At 47.5% G+C, this 19,986-nt stretch overlaps 2 protein-coding genes across 4 annotated transcripts; both read left to right on the plus strand.

Annotated features, from left to right (window-relative positions):
• The first annotated feature begins 1,028 nt into the window (after positions 1-1,028).
• LOC139388169 (26S proteasome non-ATPase regulatory subunit 4-like) lies at positions 1,029-4,926 on the plus strand. 2 transcript variants are annotated; one of them, XM_071134745.1, is made up of 10 exons: positions 1,029-1,102; positions 2,545-2,685; positions 2,848-2,962; positions 3,046-3,132; positions 3,213-3,281; positions 3,373-3,588; positions 3,748-3,856; positions 4,057-4,188; positions 4,268-4,329; positions 4,450-4,926. In XM_071134745.1, the coding sequence occupies exons 1-10, from the start codon at positions 1,077-1,079 to the stop codon at positions 4,624-4,626; spliced, it is 1,134 nt and encodes a 377-aa protein (XP_070990846.1). In that variant the 5' UTR covers positions 1,029-1,076; the 3' UTR covers positions 4,627-4,926. The 2 variants fall into 2 exon arrangements, with proteins under 2 accessions (XP_070990846.1, XP_070990842.1); XM_071134741.1 differs by having other exon boundaries at positions 1,035-1,102; positions 4,265-4,329.
• Positions 4,927-5,394: 468 nt separating this feature from the next.
• Positions 5,395-19,942, plus strand: LOC139388185 (zinc finger protein 687a-like). 2 transcript variants are annotated; one of them, XR_011629257.1, is made up of 12 exons: positions 5,395-5,454; positions 6,313-8,419; positions 8,978-9,233; positions 11,041-11,282; positions 11,426-11,610; positions 13,277-13,453; positions 16,106-16,268; positions 16,405-16,662; positions 16,799-17,152; positions 17,243-17,355; positions 17,524-17,617; positions 17,721-19,942. XR_011629257.1 is itself a non-coding variant. In XM_071134751.1 (11 exons), exons 2-11 carry the CDS (start codon positions 6,329-6,331, stop codon positions 18,387-18,389), a joined length of 4,248 nt encoding a protein of 1,415 aa, XP_070990852.1. In that variant the 5' UTR covers positions 5,395-5,454; positions 6,313-6,328; the 3' UTR covers positions 18,390-19,942. The 2 variants fall into 2 exon arrangements, 1 of the variants encoding a protein (XP_070990852.1); XM_071134751.1 differs by lacking the exon at positions 16,799-17,152.
• The last annotated feature ends 44 nt before the right edge of the window (positions 19,943-19,986 follow it).

Genomic DNA, 19,986 nt, shown 5'->3' on the forward strand with positions numbered 1-19,986 from the left:
CATGATACAACTGTTTAGGGAATGGAAGGGTAGGTCTACACTACAGTAGATCCACAAACTCACATCACTTTATTTGTGAGTGGGGGAGTCTGTCCTTGACATGGTATTTTTTTTTACAGTATATTGACTTAGGTTTTTGTTTGCAGGAGAGGCAAAGAAGGCCTTAAGCAGGGCCCCCAAAAATGTAATATTAGGTGTTCTTGCGTTCACTACTTTTCCTCCCTAATCCATCCTCTTTGTAAAAAGCTCAATATATTCCTGGTTAATATTATTAACAACCATGGCCCTCAAGTTGTGCTCTTTTTAATGTGTTTACCTTTGACCCTGATAGACCTGCTCAGCTTACCTGCTCATTAAACCAAAACAAAATGTGGATTGCAGCCTCTCTTGGTCCATAACGTATGTCAGTGGAGGCTGCTCATAATGGAAGGAAAGGCACAGGAGATGGTGGTCGCTCAGTAAACAATGGACCTGATCGGACAGCTCAGAGCTTGTGCTCTTTTCTGTCCATAAGAAACAAATGGATTGGTGGAAGAGGCAGGGCAGGCCAGGAGCAAGGAAGAAGGGTGTGGTCAAGCAAGGCATCCCCCGAGGATAGATGCCCTAAGGTTTTCATCAGAACGGGCGTAGATTAGTTTCGCCTTTTTTCCCGACATGAGTTTGTGGTGTTTGCTTTAAAAAATAATAAAATAAAAATAGATAACTTCATTAAAATTATAGCTCACAACTGTGCAGGGGGAGAGGGGTGGGGGCGCCAAGGAGTGCATTCACATATCTACACACTTTCATACACACACAATTGATTGTATTTTTGGGTATTTTTTGTATTGATATTGGTTCCACAATGAGTTATTTACACTAATTACTGAATTACTACATGGTTTGATGTATTTGATACCATTCCACTAATTATGCTCCAGCTATTACCATCAGCCCGTCCTCCCCAATTAAGGTGCCACCAACCTCCTTTGGTGTACGTGTAAGTCATTGTCAACAAATAATGCGCAGGTAAATTGGGGCTGAACTGCATTTCCCATCAGTTCTGGTGACGTAGTTAGCAACAAGAATATTCCAAGATGGGGCTCGAAAGTACTATGGTCTGGTAAGGGAAAGAACAAATACATTGTCATATGTATTATTCTTTAAACTAAGTAAGAGGAAGAGTTTGTTTAGTTTAATGTGAATGTGCGTCTTTTTAAAAATTTATTATGAAATTGCCGCTAACATGAGTTATGTAAACACGTCCGGCCAGCAATCCTAGCCATTTTCCTGAGTCATTTTTGGCTTGCTAATGCTAGCTTCGCTATGACATGCAAACGGTTGTGATTGCAATAAAATATTTCAGAGAATTTAGAGCAGCTTAGTTAGCAAGATGTTCTCCGAGAAGTTGTTTCAAGTAAGGTCGTGATGGATTACGCCAATGTAGCAAGCATTACATCCTGAAATGTATCGTTAGCTAGCTAGTATTCTTTGTTATTTGGTGAACAAGGCAGTGGTTTAAACATAAGGTTCGGTAAACGATTACCCCAGTCTTTGTTTCTGCCTACTGTAAGCTGTTCTGGATAAAAGCTTCCTATGTCAACATCGACAACATTCGCTAGCTATGCACTTCAATATGTCCCTTACCATCAGTCTGTCTAGGGATTAGCAGTAGTATGGGAGAAGGGGGTAAAATGGAGAGTCCTGGTTGGGGAAAACGGTTGGCAGAATGTTACTGTTGCCAGTTAAAGGTGACACTTAGATGCACGTTGCAGAAATGTCTCCGCCATTTCCTGGTTGCTAAAATTCTAATAGTTATCATTTATTTGTGACAAAAAAAGCAAGTATAGTGTAGAGCATCATTGTACCATCTAAACCACTGCGAAATATATTTTCAATAACCACAAATATTGTATTTTCAGTTGTTTTGAAGCTGGTGTACAAAACCAAACGTAAAATACTTGCTTTCAATGAGAATTACATAACTCACATTTCTATGTGAATTTGGTCTGTGTGCCCAAAAACGTACAAATGGCAGCATTAACTCATTTATGCAACACTGTTCTAAATATAGATACAATACCAGCCACCTTGTCACTGTGCTCTAATACAGGGTTTCCCAAACTCAGCACTGGTGCACGTTTTGTTTTTTGCCCTAGCACTACACAGCTGATTCAAATGATGAACTCATCAAGCTTTGGTGGTTTGAATCAGCTGTGTAGTGTTAGGGCAAAAAACTAAATGTGCACCCAAGGAGGGGCCCCAGGACCGAGTTTGGGAAACCCAGCTCTAGTGGGCCTTTATCGGGGATGGGCAACTCCAGTCCCCGGAAGCCTAGTTGGTGTCACACTTTTGCTCCAGCTAACACACTTGACTCCAATAATCAAGTAATTATAATCTTCAGTTTAGAATTCAATTAGTTTAAATCAGCTGTGTTTGATAGGGATGGGGGGGGGAAGAGGAGTGTGACACAACTCTGGCCCCTGAGGACTAGAGTTGCCCCTCCCTGGCCTACATGCTACACTGTGTAATGGATGTATGTACTGTGTTGTCTGTGTGCCTCAGTGTGGACAACAGTGAGTATATGAGGAATGGAGACTTCCTCCCCACCAGACTTCAGGCCCAGCAAGATGCTGTCAACATTGTGTGCCACTCCAAGACGCGCAGCAACCCTGAGAACAATGTGGGCCTCATCACCATGGCCAAGTAAGGAGCTGTGTGTGTGAGATGTCTTTATGCTTGTCCTATGGTCGCAACAAAAATGTTTAAACATTCATCATTTAGATATTACAGGATGCCTGGATACTTGTGATTTATTTTTAGTGATTGAGTGTAAGAAATGTGTAGTAACTGTTGTTCTCTGCGCAGTAACTGTGAGGTGCTGACCACATTGACTGCAGACGCGGGGAGGATACTGTCTAAACTGCATGCTGTCCAGCCCCGTGGAAACATCAGCTTCTGCACAGGCATCAGAGTGGCTCATGTATGTATACTACACAATAATACAATACAACTTCATCTTATTGTTCGTAACGATACTGAACCCTGTGTCCTCTCCTCTCCCAGTTGGCTCTGAAGCACAGACAGGGGAAGAACCACAAGATGCGTATAATTGCCTTTGTGGGCAGCCCAGTGGAGGACAACGAGAAGGATGTGAGTGTTCTATCAATGCAGTGTGTTGATAGCTGCATGCATGTCCCCTCTGACATCATTTCCTGTCACATTCTCTCTAGCTGGTGAAAATGGCAAAGCGTCTAAAGAAAGAGAAAGTCAGTGTGGACATCATTAACTTTGGAGAGGAGGTACCAAATTTCTTACCTAATATTTATCTGGTCTCATTATTTCTTTATAGCCATCACTGTCTCCCTTATATAACCTCATTTTGGTCTCCAGGAGGTGAACACAGAAAAGCTGACGGCCTTCATCAACACTCTGAATGGGAAGGAAGGAGCAGGGTCCCACCTTGTGACAGTGCCTCCAGGCCCCAGTCTGGCTGATGCCCTACTGTCCTCTCCTATCCTTGCTGGGGAGGGAGGAGCCATGCTGGGCCTGGGGTCCAGTGACTTTGAGTTTGGAGTGGACCCCAGTGCAGACCCAGAGCTGGCACTGGTGAGAGGGGAGGACTAGATGGGTTGATCATCCCCTCTCACTCTAGTTTTTACACTTTCTAGTTCTCTCTCTCTCTCTCTGCCTCTTTTTTAGATGATTATTATCGTATGCTACAATCTTCCCCCTTTGAACTTTTTCTGCACTCTGTGCCTTCTCCAGGCTCTGAGGGTATCTATGGAGGAGCAGAGACAAAGACAAGAGGATGAGACTCGCAGGGCAGCAGTGGTGTCTGCTGCTGAGGCCGGGGTTCCCTCGCCTACCGCTGACGGTGAGACAAATACACAACTCTCCATCTACACCATGTACACATAACAATAACCCTCCACCTACAAACTAATCACTCATCTATAACTGGCAACCAACCAATGCCCATACACCATTATCTCTCTCCCCTCTCTGTACTTGGATCTTCCCTGAAGGGAGGCAGTGCAAATGGGGGGATAAACTGTTAACCACCTCATGTTCTAGAGTCAGACGAAGCTCTGCTGAAGATGTCAGTCCCCCAGGCTGACACGGCCACGCCCGCTATGCCCGACTTCAGCCGCATGACGGAGGACGAGCAGATTGCCTACGCTCTACAGATGTCCATGCAGGGTGGAGGTCAGTGACATACACCTGTTATAACCAGTTATAACATGGCACAGTCAGTCTGTAACATCTGTCCTATCCTACCCAGCAGAGTTTGGTGCAGAGTCAATGGTCATGGACACAGGAGCCCCTGTAGACTCAGAGGGTGCTAAGGTACGGCCAACTCTCTCACACCACTGAGATGAAAGTGTACATGTGTAGCGGACATATCCCGCTTGTTACGCATGCTCAAATGCTCTTGTTTTTCTAGCGTATGTTAATCTCTCTCTGCAGGATGAGGAGGACTATGATGTGATGCAGGACCCAGAGTTCCTCCAGAGCGTCCTGGAGAACCTACCGGGTGTCGACCCCAACAACGAGGCCATCCGGAATGCCATGGGCTCGCTGGCCTCACAGACAGGATCCAAACCTGACAGCAAGAAAGACAAAGACGATGAGAAGAAGAAATGAACATTTACACAGTAAACATAATAGATACCCTGGCGTTGACCTGTTGACAATGGCTCCTTTAATATAATAGTTGTGCAAACTGTAACCTCAAATGACCTCTAGGTTTTTTTTGTATCGCCATACTCAAACAGTTGAACAGGGCTTTCTTTATCTTTGTTGTGTCAAGGTTAATGATGCATGTTGCCTTTAAAAAAAGATATTAAAACGTTTGTACTAAAGTGGGACCTTATATCAACCCAAGCACATTCAGTAAGTGTACATTTATGTGCTGATAATAATAAATAAATTTACATAATTCAAGGGAACTCCTCAGCTGGTTGTTGTGGAGTTTTGTGCCAATGTTGACATGATGCACACATACTCCTTCCAAAGAGGGGATTGATGACTACACAACAGATGTGGTGGAATATGGACTTGACTTTTAGTATAAAAATGTCAGATAAACATTGATTTTATTGCAAACTATTCCTGTGTAACTAGGTCTTTCTGAAAAGCCATGCTTTGTGAAACACATAAGATACATTGTCTAAATGTTGTCCCTGCAACCCCACAAAAGCATGCCCTTGGCTTTGGAGGACATTGTGCCATAAAGGTTATTTGATTGTACCACTGCCATGTTCAGGAAATGATAGCCAACACTCGCAAGAACAAGGCATTACAATATAACACGTATGTACGTCAGGAGTGTGGGGAAACAGCTGGCAAATTGCATACACATCAGCTTCCAAAGCTGACACGTTATGAACCTGGCAGGACCTATCTCCCCCGTCGTTTCTGGTGACGAACAACTCATGCGTCAAAAAGGAAAGTCGGGAACCGAAGAGCCAGGTAAACAAACCACATTTCCTTCACATTTAAAACTAGATATACATTTCTGCTTGTCACATATACCCGTATAAACCACTTATTCAAATGAATGCCCTTAAATAATTTCCAATTGTAAGGTTTAAATACCTGAAAAGCAGGCGTTAAAAGGCTTCCTTGCGTTGACGACGTAGAAAATTCTAGCTAGCTAAGTAATGTTAGCTACGCTAGCTGGTCGGAGCAATGCTAGAAGGGAACGTAACTAGCTGGTCGGAGCAATGCTAGAAGGGAACGTAACTAGTTAGTGTATGTGTGCCGAGGTGGTTGACAGCTCAGTGTCGTAACTAGCTACATAGCTAAATGCACATTCTGTCTGATAACGATAAAATATTCACATTTTGTGTTCTCGCAAACTCAGCGAGAATAGCTAGCTAGCTAGTACAGCTGCACTACATGAAGCATGTGCAACAAGGGGGGAAAACGCTGTCTGAAAACTAGGCCTAGCTATCGGTATTGCTAGCTGCCTTTGCTGTACTAACTTGCTAATTTTAGCTCAGTAGCCAGTTCACACGAGGGAAGTAGGGGAACTTAAACGTTCAAATAAGTTTCTAACTTCCAAATAAAGTGGTTGCTTCTAACTGCTAACTCATTCAACAAGTTTGCCAGGTTTGAGGTTTATTGGGTTCTAGTAATTAACTTACATAGCTACCTGAAATATAGGCTATTCAACATTGCAGTTCAACATTATGATGATGCACGTTCAAAACAGTCACATCTACGTTTGTCATGAATGATCAAGATTCATAGTATTCGGTCCTGCCTCAGGCTTTGGTTGGGTTGACAACCATGTTTATTTCTCACTCCTGTTTGTCCGTTCTGCAGGTTTTGTAATCCGGGAATGGGGGACATGAAAACCCCAGATTTCGACGACTTGTTGGCAGCCTTCGACATTCCAGACATCGATGCCAAAGAGGCCATCCAGTCTGCGCCGGAAGAGGGTGGGGAGGGGTCAGGGAAGGTCGGGGGAAGCGTGTCGGGGGCCAGGGGTCCCTCACCAAGACCTTCCAGCCCCACTGACTCCCCTCCCAACTCCCAAAGTGAGCCTCCAGTGGTCAGTGTGATTGTTAAGAACAGGGTGAGGCCTGACTCCTATGAAGAGACTGAGAGGTCAGATGAAGAGGATGGGGACAGCCCTGGGGGCAGTGGGACAGACCCTGAGGTGGAGACTGGGACGGGAGTCAAGGGGGGCCTGCTGAATTCACAACTGGCTCCTAGGATGCCTGGTCTGGTCTCCTCAGAACCTCTTCTCCATAATGGGTTTGAGGGGTCCACAGTCACGCTGGAGCCCAGTGTGAGAGGCCAGGCATTGGGTCAGGCCAATGGGGAACTCTGGTCAACCTGCTCCCCTCCCGCTGCGAGTGAAGGAGGGGGCAGCATTGGAGGCGCAGGGGGGTCGGCCTGCACAACCAAACATACAGTTAATATTCTCAACAGACGGAAACCTCTCTCCTCTCATACCTCTGCTGGTCCTATAACCTCCACATCCTCCTCATCATCATCGTCGTCCTCACTCTCTATCAACCCACACCTCTCTTCTCCCTCCATCCTGAGTGAGGACACTCTGTGCCCTCCCGGGCCTCTTTCCTCCCCCCCTCCCTCAAACGGAAGCCTGAGAGTGGGGTTGAGGCGCATCATGGACTCGGACTCGGACGACTCTGAACCGGATTTGGGAAGCCCGCTAGTGATTCAAGAGAGCCCAGATTCTCCCATGTGCTCCCCTCCCAAATTTCCACGCAGACACCGCCAAGTGTCCTCTTCAGAGCTGTTCAGCTCCCCAACTCCCCCCTCCCCTCCTCTCCTCTCTTGCCCTCCTCCTCTCTCCTCCAAACCCCCTCCCTCCATCTCTCAGACATCTTCCAGCTCTAAACCGCCCCCTCCAGATGAAGTACCCTCCACCCCCAGGTCTCCCTCCCCACCTCCTGCCCAGGCCCGTCAGTCCTGGCTGGCTGCCGCCCTCAGTAACCCCAGACCCATCTCTAGCCCAGTGATGGAGGAAAGAAACCCGGAACATGTGATCGAGGAGAGGGATTCACCAGAGAGCCCCCCGCCTGACCAGACAGGTTCTGCTATGTCCACTTTGTCAAAGAGGAGCTCCAGCCCGGCACCAACCTCAGCATCAACTCAACAGGGGGCTAGAGAGGGAGAGGAGCCCATGGCGAGTGAGCCTAGCCTGGAGTGCAGATCAGAGAAGATGGAGGTTGTGGATGGAGGACAAACAGGAGACACAGAGACGGCTCCGGCCAATTCTACGACAACACCAACAGCCCCCGTTCGCCCACTCAAAGTCCGAATCAAAACAGTCAAGACCCCGACAGGCAGCATCACCAGGACAGTGACGCGAGTAGCATCCAAAGGAGCAGGGGGGACCCCCTCAAAAGGCGCAGATGGCTCCAAACCCTCCCCCGGGGGTCGTAAGGTCCTCAGCCGGCCCAAGAGGGTGGCATCTCAGCAGCCTCCGCAGCAGAAGTCAAAGGGTGGCAGCCTCCTGCCTGTGTCTACACTCCAGGATGCAAGTACTGCCATGTTGATGGCTGCCAGCAAGGCCCAAAACAAGATGGCCGCCGACAGCAACAAGCCCAAAGTGTCGGCTACGGCTGTCAGCATCACCAAGTCAGCAGCCCTCCCCTCTGTCTCTTCCGCCTCTTCCACCTCCCCCAGATTCAGTCCAGGGGGGGCTGGCGTGCGCAGCCTGGGCCAGAAGACCCTGAATGGGGGTGTGTCTGTGTCCCCCTCCCCCCTCCTCACCCCTCAGGGGGGCAGTAGACCAGCCTCCATAGTGAACAGTACAGGAGCCATTATCTCCAGGAGCCAGTCCAGTCTGGTGGAGGCCTTCAACAAGATCCTCAACAGCAAGAACCTGCTGCCCAGCTACAGACCAGACCTCTGTACACCACTACCACCGGAGTGGGACCTGCCTCTGCCTGCACAGGTAACAGACCTAGGTTGAATATCAGGGGTATTCAACTCTTACACCACGAGGTCCGAAGCCTGCTGCTTTTCTGTTCTACCTGATAATGAATTGCACCCACCTGGTGTCCCAGGTCTAAATCGGTCCCTGATTAGATGGGAACAATGAAAAAACACAGTGGAACTGGCTTTGAGGTCCAGAGTTGAGTTTGATTGGTCTATATCAGCATGGATTCAATATTGCACTAGTAGTGGTTGGGGTAAAAGCAGACGTCCAATTTCTGTTAGACCTTGTGTTCAGTAGACCAATAAATCGCTCTTGTTGATGTTGTGTATTTTTTATGGTCACACACCAGATAGGTGCAGTGAAATGTGTTGTTTTACAGGGTCCGCCATAGTACTACGGCACCCCTGGAGCAAATTAGGGTTAAGTACCTCGCTCAAGGGCACATATTAATCCCCAAAGGGGAAATTTGACTGCGCCAGCCAATACATACAATGCATATTCATTGGTCTTGTATCTAGAGACATGTCATCGACATAGGTATTGTATTCATGTTGTTCTTCCTTTGCGTCGCAGGGCTACCGCTGTCTGGAGTGTGGCGATGCGTTTGCCCTGGAGCGCAGCCTGGCCCGCCACTATGACCGGCGGTCCCTGAGGATTGAGGTGACTTGTAACCACTGTGCCAAGCGGCTGGCATTCTTCAACAAGTGCAGCCTGCTGCTCCACGCCAGGGAACACAAGGAGAGGGGACTGGTCATGCAGTGTTCCCACCTGGTCATGAGACCTGTCAGTGTAGAGCAGATGATAGGCCAACAGGACACCACTCCCATCGGTGAGAGAGACTGTGTGCTATTACCTTCATTTCTCACCTAGGACTGTATACATACAGTGCATTCGGAAAGTATTCAGACCCCTTGACATATTCTACTTTTGTTTACAGCCTTATTCTAAAATGAATTCAATTGTTTTTCCCCCTCAAACTACACACACTATCCCATAATGACTAAGTAAAATCAGGTTTTTAAAAATGTTTGCAAATGTATAAAAAAGAAAATAATGAAATATCACATTTACATAACTATTCAGACCCTTTACTTTGCCGAAGCACCTTTGGCAGCGATTACAGCCTTGAGTCTTGGGTATGACACTACAAGCTTGGCACGCCTGTATTTGGGGAGCTTCTCCCATTCTTTTCTGCAGATCCTCTCAAGCTCTGTCAGGTTGGGTGGGGAGTGTTGCTGCACAGCTATTTTCAGGTCTTTCCAGAGCTGTTCAATTGGCTTCAAGTCCAGGTTCTGGCAGGGCCACTTAAGGACATTCAGAGACTTGTCCCGAAGCCACTCCTGCATTGTCATGGCTGGGTGCTTAGTGTTGTTGTCCTGTTGGAAGGTCTGAGGTCCTGAGCGCCCTGGAGCAGGTTTTCGACAAGGAGATCAATGTACTTTTCTCTGTTCATCTTTCCCTCGATCCTGACTAAGCTCCCAGTCCCTGCTGCTGGAAAACATCCCCACAGCATGAGGCTGCCACCACCGTGCTTCACCATAGGGATGGTGCCAGGTTTCCATCAGACATGACGCTTGGCATTCATGGTCTGAAAGTCCTTTAGGTGCCTTTTGGCAAACTCCAAGTGGGCTGTCATGTGCCTTTTACTGAGGAGTGCCTCTTACTTCCGTCTGGCCACTCTACAATAAAGGCCTGATTGGTGGATTGCCTCAGAGATGGTTGTCCTTCTGGAAGGTTCTCCCATCTCCACAAAGGAACTCTGGAGCTCTGTCAGAGTGACCATCTGGTTCTCCATCACTTCCCTAACCAAGACCCTACTCCCCCGATTGCTCAGTTTGGCTGGGTGGCTTGGTGGTTCCAAACTTCTTCCATTTAAGAATGATGGCCACTGTTCATTTTTTGGTACCCTTCCCCAGATCTGTGCCTCAACACAATCCTCTCTCTGAGCTTTACGGACAATTCCTTTGATCTCATGGCTTTTGCTCTGACATGCACTGTCAAATGTGGGACCTTATATAGACAGGTGTGTGCCTTTCCAAATCATGTCCAATCAATGTAATATACCACAGGTGGACTCCAATCAAGTTGTAGAAAGATCTCAAGGATGATCATTGGAAACAGGATGCACCTGAGTTCAATTTGGAGTCTGATAGCAAAGGGTCTGAATACTTATGTAAATAAGGTATTTCTGTTTTAATTTTTTTTTATACATTTGCAATTATTTCTAAAAACCCTTTTTTCGCCTCATCATTATGGGGTATTGTGTGTAGATTGATGAGGAGAAAAAAATAATGTAATCAATTTTAGAATAAGGCTGTAACGTAACAAAATGTGGGAAAAGACAAGGGGTCTGAATACTTTCCGAATGCACTGTAAAGCATCTGAGTAGCAGTGCTGATCTAGGATCAGATTTGACTTTGAGATCATAATGAATATTATATAAACGGGGGGAGATGATCGTAGATCAGTACTCCTACTCTGAGACGCTTTATGAATACTAGTGCAGCGCTGTTTATCAGTACCTATCTACCCCACCTCTCTCTTTACCTCTCACTCCTTTTTTCCTCTTTACCTTTCACTCCCCTTCCCCTATATTCCCCTATCTATCTCCCCGTCTCTCTCTATGCCTCCTTCAGGCATGCTCTCTCCCTCCCTCTCCACCTCCTCTGTCCCAGCGTCCTCTGCTCCGGCTGTGACTTCAGCCATGACCCCGGCAACCCTGAGCCCCGCCCCCCAGCTGCAGCAGCCAATCATCAGTAAGAAGGCGACAGAGCCGGTGCTGTACACCAATAACAAGTGTCCTGAGTGTAAGGTGCAGTTCTGCAGCAAGGCTGAGGTGGCTGCCCACTTCCAAGAGGTCAAACCAGCCCTTAACACTGTGAGTAGAGCAGTGTGTGTTTTCAAAAATCCACAGAACTTTTTCAGTCTAGACACTGTATGTAATAGCTTGTTTCATGGCTTTAGGAGTACCTGCCTTACTGACCTGTGCACCCTCCTTTCCCCATCTGTCTCTCCCTCCAGTCCTGTACGGAGTGTTCTCCTCCCATGCTCCTTCCTAACGGCTGCAGTGCCTCTGCTCACGCTCGCATCCACAACCCCCGCCCCCCCTATGTCTGCCCAGAGTGTGGGGGTGTGGCCAAGCAGCCAGCCTTTCAATCCCATTTGGAGGAGGCCTGTCTCCATTTCACACGACGCATCGGATACAGGTGACCTTTCAACCCTTCACTCCCTCTGTGGTTGAAACAAACCTAGTTACTCCCGTAGACGCTGATCTAGGATCAGATTACCTTACCACCAAATAGGGCTGTAGCGGTCGTGAAATTTTGCAAAAGTCTGCCGGTCTCAAGGTAATTGACTGTTAATTAACGTAAACATGTGCACCATTGGAACATCAATATATAAAAAAGTATAATAAATATATGTAATGTACACCACAATAAATGGATTATTTATTTTAGTCAGGTCTAAAACATTTTGATATGAAGAAAATGTATTTCAGAAGAATACAATTTGAGTTGGGCTACTGTAGGCCTATGCTATCTGGCTATGCTCCATGCTGTAGGCTTGTTAATTTGGCATTTAGCTGACAATATATGCCTTTTATTTTATATGATAGATAGATAGAGCCCTGGGTACCAGGCCATTGGGACCTGATGGAGGGACAGTAGAGCCCTGGGTACCAGGCCATTAGGACCTGATGGAGGGACAGTAGAGCCCTGAGTACTAGGCCATTAGGACCTGATGGGAGGGACAATAGAGCCCTGAGTACAAGGCCATTAGGACCTGATGGAGGGACAGTAGAGCCCTGGGTACCAGGCCATTAGGACCTGATGGAGGGACAGTAGAGCCCTGGGTACCAGGCCATTAGGACCTGATGGAGGGACAGTAGAGCCCTGGGTACCAGGCCATTAGGACCTGATGGAGGGACAGTAGAGCCCTGGGTACCAGGCCATTAGGACCTGATGGAGGGACAGTAGAGCCCTGGGTACCAGGCCATTAGGACCTGATGGAGGGACATTAGAGCCCTGGGTACCAGGCCATTAGGACCTGATGGAGGGACAGTAGAGCCCTGGGTACCAGGCCATTAGGACCTGATGGAGGGACAGTAGAGCCCTGGGTACCAGGCCATTAGGACCTGATGGAGGGACAGTAGAGCCCTGGGTACCAGGCCATTAGGACCTGATGGAGGGACAGTAGAGCCCTGGGTACCAGGCCATTAGGACCTGATGGAGGGACAGTAGAGCCCTGGGTACCAGGCCATTAGGACCTGATGGAGGGACAGTAGAGCCCTGGGTACCAGGCCATTAGGACCTGATGGAGGGACAGTAGAGCCCTGGGTACCAGGCCATTAGGACCTGATGGAGGGACAGTAGAGCCCTGGGTACCAGGCCATTAGGACCTGATGGAGGGACAGTAGAGCCCTGGGTACCAGGCCATTAGGACCTGATTGAGGGACAGTAGAGCCCTGGGTACCAGGCCATTAGGACCTGATGGAGGGACAGTAGATCCCTGGGTACCAGGCCATTAGGACCTGATGGAGGGACAGTAGATCCCTGAGTACCAGGCCATTAGGACCTGATGGAGGGACAGTAGATCCCTGAGTACCAGGCCATTAGGACCTGGTGGTAGTTAGTGACTTGAGTACTCTTATGCACATGTCCAGAGTGCATAAGAGGAGATTACCATGACTCAACAATTACGTGGAATTTTACTGTGGTCATGACTCGTGACTGCCAGTGTGTTGGTAATATAGTCACCGCAACAGCCACCAACCCATGCTTTAACCATTAGGAGGATGAAGAAATATCTGACACTGAATCAGTGTTTAGGGACAACATCTACAACAATGTTTCTCTCTCTGTCTGTCTGCAGGTGTTCTAGTTGTCAGGTGGTGTTCGGAGGGTTAAACTCGGTCAAGTCCCATATCCAGACGGCCCACTGTGAGGTGTTCCATAAGTGTCCCAGCTGCCCGATGGCCTTCAAGTCCTCCCCCAGCGCCCAGAGCCACATCAACACCCAGCACCCCACACTCACTGGAGGACAGGCCAAGTATGTACACACACACACACACTGGTTGTGTTCTCAGATTTATTCATTTTTTTAATTTCACCTTTATTTAACCAGGTAGGCCAGTTGAGAACAAGTTCTCATTTACAACTGCGACCTGGCCAAGATAAAGCAAAGAGTTACACATGGAATAAACAGAGTCAATAACACAATAGAAAAAAAGTCTATATACAGTGTGTGCAAATGGCGTAAGTAGGTAAGGCAATAAATAGGCCATTGTAGCGAAGTAATTACAATTTAGCAAATTAACACTGGAGTGATAAATGAGCAGATGATGATGTGCAAGTAGGATTACTGGTGTGCAAAAAAAGTAAATAAAAACAATATGGGGATGAGGTATGTTGTTGGATGGGCTATTTACAGGTGGGCTGTGTACAGCTGCAGCGATCGGTATGCTGCTCAGATAGCTGATGCTTCAAGTTAGTGAGGGAGATATGTCTCCAACTTCAGCAAATTTTGCAATTCGTTCCAGCCATTGGCAGCAGAGAACTGGAAGGAAAGGCAGCCAACGGAGGTGTTGGCTTTGGGGGTGACCAGTGAAATATACCTGCTGGAGCGCATGCTACGGGTGGGTGTTATGGTGATCAGTGAGCTGAGATAAGGCGGAGCTTTACCTAGCAAAGACTTATAGATGACCTGCAGCCAGTGGGTCTGGCGACTAATATGTAGCGAGGGCCAGCTGACGAGAGCATACAGGTCGCAGTGGTGGGTGGTATATCAGGCTTTGGTGACAAAACGGATGGCACTGTGATAGACTGCATCCAGTTTGCTGAGTAGTGTGTTGGAGGCTATTTTGTAAACGACATCGCCGAAGTCAAGGATCGTCAGTTTTAAGAGAGTATGTTTGGGAAGGAGAGTTGACAGTCTAGCCAGACACCTAGGTATTTGTAGTTGAGAACAAGTATTTGACACACTGCCGATTTTCCAGGTTTTCCTACTTACAAAGCATGTAGAGGTCTGTAATTTTTATCATATGTACACTTCAACTGTGCGAGACGGAATCTAAAACAAAAATTCAGAAAATCACTTTGTATGATTAAGTAATGAATTTGCATTTTATTGCATGACATAAGTATTTGATCACCTACCAACCAGTAAGACTTCCGGTTCTCACAGGCCTGTTAGTTTTTCTTTTAGGATCCCTCCTGTTCTCCACTCATTACCTGTTTGAACTCGTTACCTGTATAAAAGACACCTGTCCACACACTCAATCAAACAGACTTCAACCTCTCCACAATGGCCAAGACCAGAGAGCTATGTAAGGACATCAGGGATAAAATTGTAGACCTGCACAAGGCTGGGATGGGCTACAGGACAATAGGCAAACAGCTTGGTGAGAAGGCAACAACTGTTGGCGCAATTATTAGAAAATGGAAGAAGTTCAAGATGATGGTCAATCACCCTCGGTCTGGGGCTCCATGCAAGTTCTCACCTCACGGGGCATCAATGATCATGAGGAAGGTGAGGGATCAGCCCAGAACTACACGGCAGGACCTGGTCAATGACCTGAAGAGAGCTGGGACCACAGTCTCAAAGAAAACCATTAGTAACACACAACGCCGTCATGGATTAAAATCCTGCAGCGCACGCAAGATCCCCCTGCTCAAACCAGCGCATTTCCAGGCCCGTCTGAAGTTTACCAATGACCATCTGGATGATCCAGAGGAACAATGGGAGAAGGTCATGTGGTCTGATGAGACAAAAATAGAGCTTTTTGGTCTAAACTCCACTCGTGTTTGGAGGAAGAAGAAGGATGAGTACAACCCAAAGAACACCATCCCAACCGTGAAGCATGGAGGTGGAATCATTCTTTGGGGGATGCTTTTCTGCAAAGGGGACAGGACGACTGCACCGTATTGAGGGGAGGATGGATGGGGCCATGTATCGCGAGATCTTGGCCAACAACCTTCTTCTCTCAGTAAGAGCATTGAAAATGGGTTGTGGCTGGGTCTTCCAGCATGACAACGACCCGAAACGCACAGCCAGGGCAACTAAGGAGTGGCTCCGTAAGAAACATCTCAAGGTCCTGGAGTGGCCCAGCCAGTCTCCAGACCTGAACCCAATAGAAATTCTTTGGAGGGAGCTGGAAGTCCGTATTGCCCAATGACAGCCCCGAAACCTGAAGGATCTGGAGAAGGTCTGTATGGAGGAGTGGGCCAAAATCTGCAGTGTGTGCAAACCTGGTCAAGAACTACAATTACGTATGATCTCTGTAATTGCAAACAAAGGTTTCTGTACCAAATATTAAGTTCTGCTTTTCTGATGTATCAAAGACTTATGTCATGCAATAAAATGCTAATTAATTACTTTAAAATCATACAATGTGATTTTCTGGATTTTTGTTTTAGATTCCGTCTCTCACAGTTGAAGTGTACCTATGATAAAAAAATGACAGACCTCTACATGCGTTGTAAGTAGGAAACACTGCCGATTTTGCAGGTTATCAAACACTTGTTCTCCCCCACTGTATTCTAAGTCAGAACCGTCCAGAGTAGTGATGCTAGGTGGGCGGGTGCGGGCAGCAATCGGTTGAAGAGCATGCATTTAGTTTTACTAGCGTTTAAGAGCAGTTGGAGGCCACGGAAGGAGTGTTGTATGGCATTGAAACTTATACCCTTCACTCTTTCCTTACAGGATGATCTACAAGTGTGTGATGTGTGACACGGTATTTACACAGAAGCCACTGCTGTACGTCCACTTTGACACCCACCTAGTCAAGCAGAAGGTGCACGTGTTCAAGTGTCCTGAGTGCCCCAAGCTCTACGCGCAGAGAAGTTCCATGCTGGAGCACATCAAGGTACATCTATGGGTTCCCCTCTCACACAGTCCTTCTCCAGACTGGGTTTGGGTCAGTCAGTTCTGTTGATATGAAATGTAGCTTAACTTTCCTCCATCTCCCGTGTTCCTTTCTCTATTCTCCTTCCCTCGCTCAGACTACTCACAGAGGCCCTGCGGTCAAACAGGAAGTTCCCGTTGCCATGGCGCCCTCTCCTGCCCCTCCCCCCCGGGTGCGGAGCTCGGTGAAGACGGAGAGCTCTGACGGAGAGGAGTGGGGAAGGGAGGAAGAGGAGGAGGAAGAGAGGGATGGAGAGACCAATAAGACAAGCCCAGGGTGGAGCTGTGCTCCCTGCCACGCCCGCTACGCTGACAGAGAGGACTACATTACCCATATGGCCGAGCAGCATGGCAAGGTCAGGAACATAGCCTGCACATAGACAGTTAAATGTTTCATGCAGTAGTGATATACTGTTTGATGTGCAGTACAGTAGATTGATTCTGAATCGGTTCTAACTGATCAGTGATCCATTGTATCTTCTGACCCTCTAGGTCAGGCCTACTCTACTGCCGGCCCACGGGCCCAGTCCTGCCCAAAATTAACCCCTAACTGGCCCTTAAATGAATCACCTAATCACCACAGGCCCAATCCTCACTTGAGAAAAGTTATGCTTAATACGTCACTTACGTTCTTCCATCAAAATACGATCAGTTTATTTATGCTCAACTTTGAGCTCCCCAGGTGTTTCTCAAGTTGGGATTGGTCCTGATCATATAGGTTATAAAGTCATATCATGTATATCTAACGTTCTGGAGCACAGTCACCTCTCACATGAAGTGGAGGGATCCAGGAAAGTTTGCCCTCTTTTTTTTCTTTGAAGAACAGATTTTCAGCCGTTTTTCTCAGTAAGCATCATTGTCTTTAGTAGCCTTTCTGTTTTTAAACTAGGGGAGCTGAGGGGACTGTTCACTGTAAGGTGCCTGTGTTTTGTGTAGATCCTGAAGAAGTTCCCGTGTAGTCTGTGTGAGAACTCCTTCTCCTCCACGTCCAGCCTCAGACGCCACATCAGAGTCAAACACAAGGGCATCAAACGAGCCTTCCACTGCCGGTGAGTATGCACACTACACCCTAACCCCTACATACCCTACCCCCACGTCAGTCTAAATGAGTCATCCACTAAGTATGCACACTACACGCTAACCCCTATACTACCCTACAACAGCTGTATCTCACCTTAACCCCTACACTAAACCCTAACGTGTGTTTGTGTGTGTAGGTTGTGTGGTGAGGGTAAGAGGACGTTCAGCAGTAGACTGGTGTTGGAGAGACATGTCCAGCTGAGACACGGCATGTCAGCTCTGGACACAAAGGTACAGTTCCACTTTCTCTCACAACTACCGACTGCAGCCTTTATGTAGGAAGACCAGTTATTAATGCTAAATGTCATTAACTTTAATTATCTCTGTCTGTCAGCGAGGGAGGGGTGCAGAAGGGGCCGACAGTTCCTCGGAGCAGGACGGAGGCTCCAACCCTCCGTTCACTGTTTCAGCTGAGGAAGACGGAGGAGGAGGGTTGAAGACTGAGGAGGAAGAGGACGATTTGACCGAAGGCATCATCCCTGCTAAGAGACCTCGCGTCACCTCCTCGGCCCCCCCTCACCAGCCAGAGTCTGGGTTCCACTGTACTCCGTGTGGCTTCACCACCGAGGACCGCGCCGTCTTCCTGGACCACATCCCCCAGCACCGCTCCGAGGCCCTGGGGGGAGGAGTCAGCCTGCAGTGTCTACAGTGTGGAGCCTGCTTTGCCTCCGCCCCCTCCCTCTCCCGCCACCGCTTCATCAGCCACAGGTTTCGAGACACGCCCCCTGACAACCACAGCCGTCACGGCCATAACGACCGCTCCCTGACATCCTCGCCCGGCAATGGCGGTAACCACGGTGACGGGAGTCCCAGAGGGGGCTCCCTGCCGGGGTCTCCCTCTTCCTCGTCTCACCCCCCCACACCGCTGGGGGAGGACGGGGAGGGCAGGGTGGGGTGTAAGGTGTGTGGGAAACGCTTTGAGAAGGTTTCGGATCTGAACACACACTTCAGGACTCACGGCATGGCCTTCATCACCGCACGCAAGACAGACAAACCTGTCTAAGAGAGAGGGAGTGGAAGGAGGAGGAGAGAAAGATAATATTTGAGGGAAGGAGGGTGAGAGAGTACTATAAACTGCAGATATTTTAGTAAGAGAGAGGAGGTATGGGAAGGAAAGCTCTTCACTGTAAGCTGTTCTTCAGCAGTGTGTTCCTGTCATCACTTATCCAACACACAAGCACATTGTGATAACATTTGTTTTCATTCAATGCTTATTTAATTTTCTGTCACATTTGTCATATGGCAGCCATAACCTGTGTGTGTGTGTGTGTGTGTGTGTGTTTGTCTGACTGATTCTGGACGCAGTACCTCAGGTGCTGTACCCGTCTAAACTGAGGTAGTATTAACATCTGGAGGCTGCTGAGGGGAGGACGGCTCATAATAATGGCTGGAACGGAACAAATGGAAAGGCATCAAACACATGGTTTTCATGTGTTTGATGTAGTTAATACCATTCCACTGATTCCACTCCAGCCATTACCACGAGCCCATCCTCCCCAATTAAGGTGCCACCAACCTCCTTTGGTTGTAAATGACTTATGCAACGCATTATTACAGGTTATATTACCAAATAACACTTCCATTCAGAAGTGTACTTTTTAAAATGGTTAACTACTAGTCAGTCTACAGCTGAGTTCTATTAGGTTTCTGTTGTCTGTCATCAACAGGGAATGTGACTGGTGTTGGAAGAGACTAGTCAACATGGGGGTGTGATTTGCTTATTGATTTGAATGTTTGTTTTCTATGGTTCATCCAAGCACAGAATCTCACAGTGGATTGGTGACAGCCACCACTGGTCTTTCTCTGTGTAGAGCCCGTCCCAGTTCTCATTCTCACTATTGCATTGATTTTCTTATAGTTTTGTTCATAGTATTTGATTTAAGGGTTTGTGTATGTGCAGGTATTTGTTTTTCATTGTAAGCTCTGGATTGGCTTTGTCTGTTGAATGTTCTCCATTCTCATCCCCGTCCGTCTAGCCATATAGTATGATCAGGGATGAGATTGGCTCCACAGAGACGTCAGGCAGAGTATTCCTGTTGATCCGGCCTCGTAACATCAGGAAACATCCCATCTCAAGATGACCCTCTATAACCTGGAGGGGTTGGGTTGGACCCTTCCATTACTAAAGTGTGGTTGTACTTGACCACAACTGAACCATAACCATGTAAATATGAGTACTAGACATCTATCCTCTTTCTCTCTCTGAGAAGGAGGGAGATCTGGATGGAGTGATAGTGAAACTCCTGGTGTAGGAGGAGAGGTGTGAAGGGTTGAGGACAGTGATTGTATGCTAAAGAAAAGCATGTAAGGCGTGTTGAACTACAGTAAAACAAAAAAAAAGATATTAAGTTAAAAAAGTTAGTCACCCAATCAGCGGTGTTAACTGTTCTCTCTTCTACTCTTTTGATAAAGGTATTGTGTGCGTGTCTCCAGCTAGAGTTTCTTCAGTCTTCAGAGATTACAATGTTAACACACAGCCCTCTTTCCCCCTGTAACCCAATTCTATGTTTTCTTTCTTGCGTAGAGCATTTCTAATAAAATACCCAGAGAAAGTGATTATTATATTCTGAGTCTTATTTGAGCTTCTGTCAGTCGTAACA

This window comes from Oncorhynchus clarkii, chromosome 3 (genome assembly GCF_045791955.1).
Source record: "Oncorhynchus clarkii lewisi isolate Uvic-CL-2024 chromosome 3, UVic_Ocla_1.0, whole genome shotgun sequence".
Classification (NCBI taxonomy): Eukaryota; Metazoa; Chordata; class Actinopteri; order Salmoniformes; family Salmonidae; genus Oncorhynchus; species Oncorhynchus clarkii.

Bases quoted from the DNA above. Each gene is read 5' to 3' on its own strand.
- LOC139388169 (XM_071134741.1), top strand. From the start codon at position 1,077: ATGGGGCTCGAAAGTACTATGGTCTG. The intron at 1,103-2,544 runs GTAAGGGAAAGA...TGTGTGCCTCAG, and splicing joins CTCGAAAGTACTATGGTCTG to TGTGGACAACAGTGAGTATA. The intron at 4,330-4,449 runs GTACGGCCAACT...CTCTCTCTGCAG, and splicing joins TAGACTCAGAGGGTGCTAAG to GATGAGGAGGACTATGATGT.
- LOC139388185 (XM_071134751.1), top strand. From the start codon at position 6,329: ATGGGGGACATGAAAACCCCAGATTTCGACGACTTGTTGGCAGCCTTC. The intron at 9,234-11,040 runs GTGAGAGAGACT...TGCCTCCTTCAG, and splicing joins ACAGGACACCACTCCCATCG to GCATGCTCTCTCCCTCCCTC. The intron at 16,663-17,242 runs GTCAGGAACATA...TGTTTTGTGTAG, and splicing joins TGGCCGAGCAGCATGGCAAG to ATCCTGAAGAAGTTCCCGTG.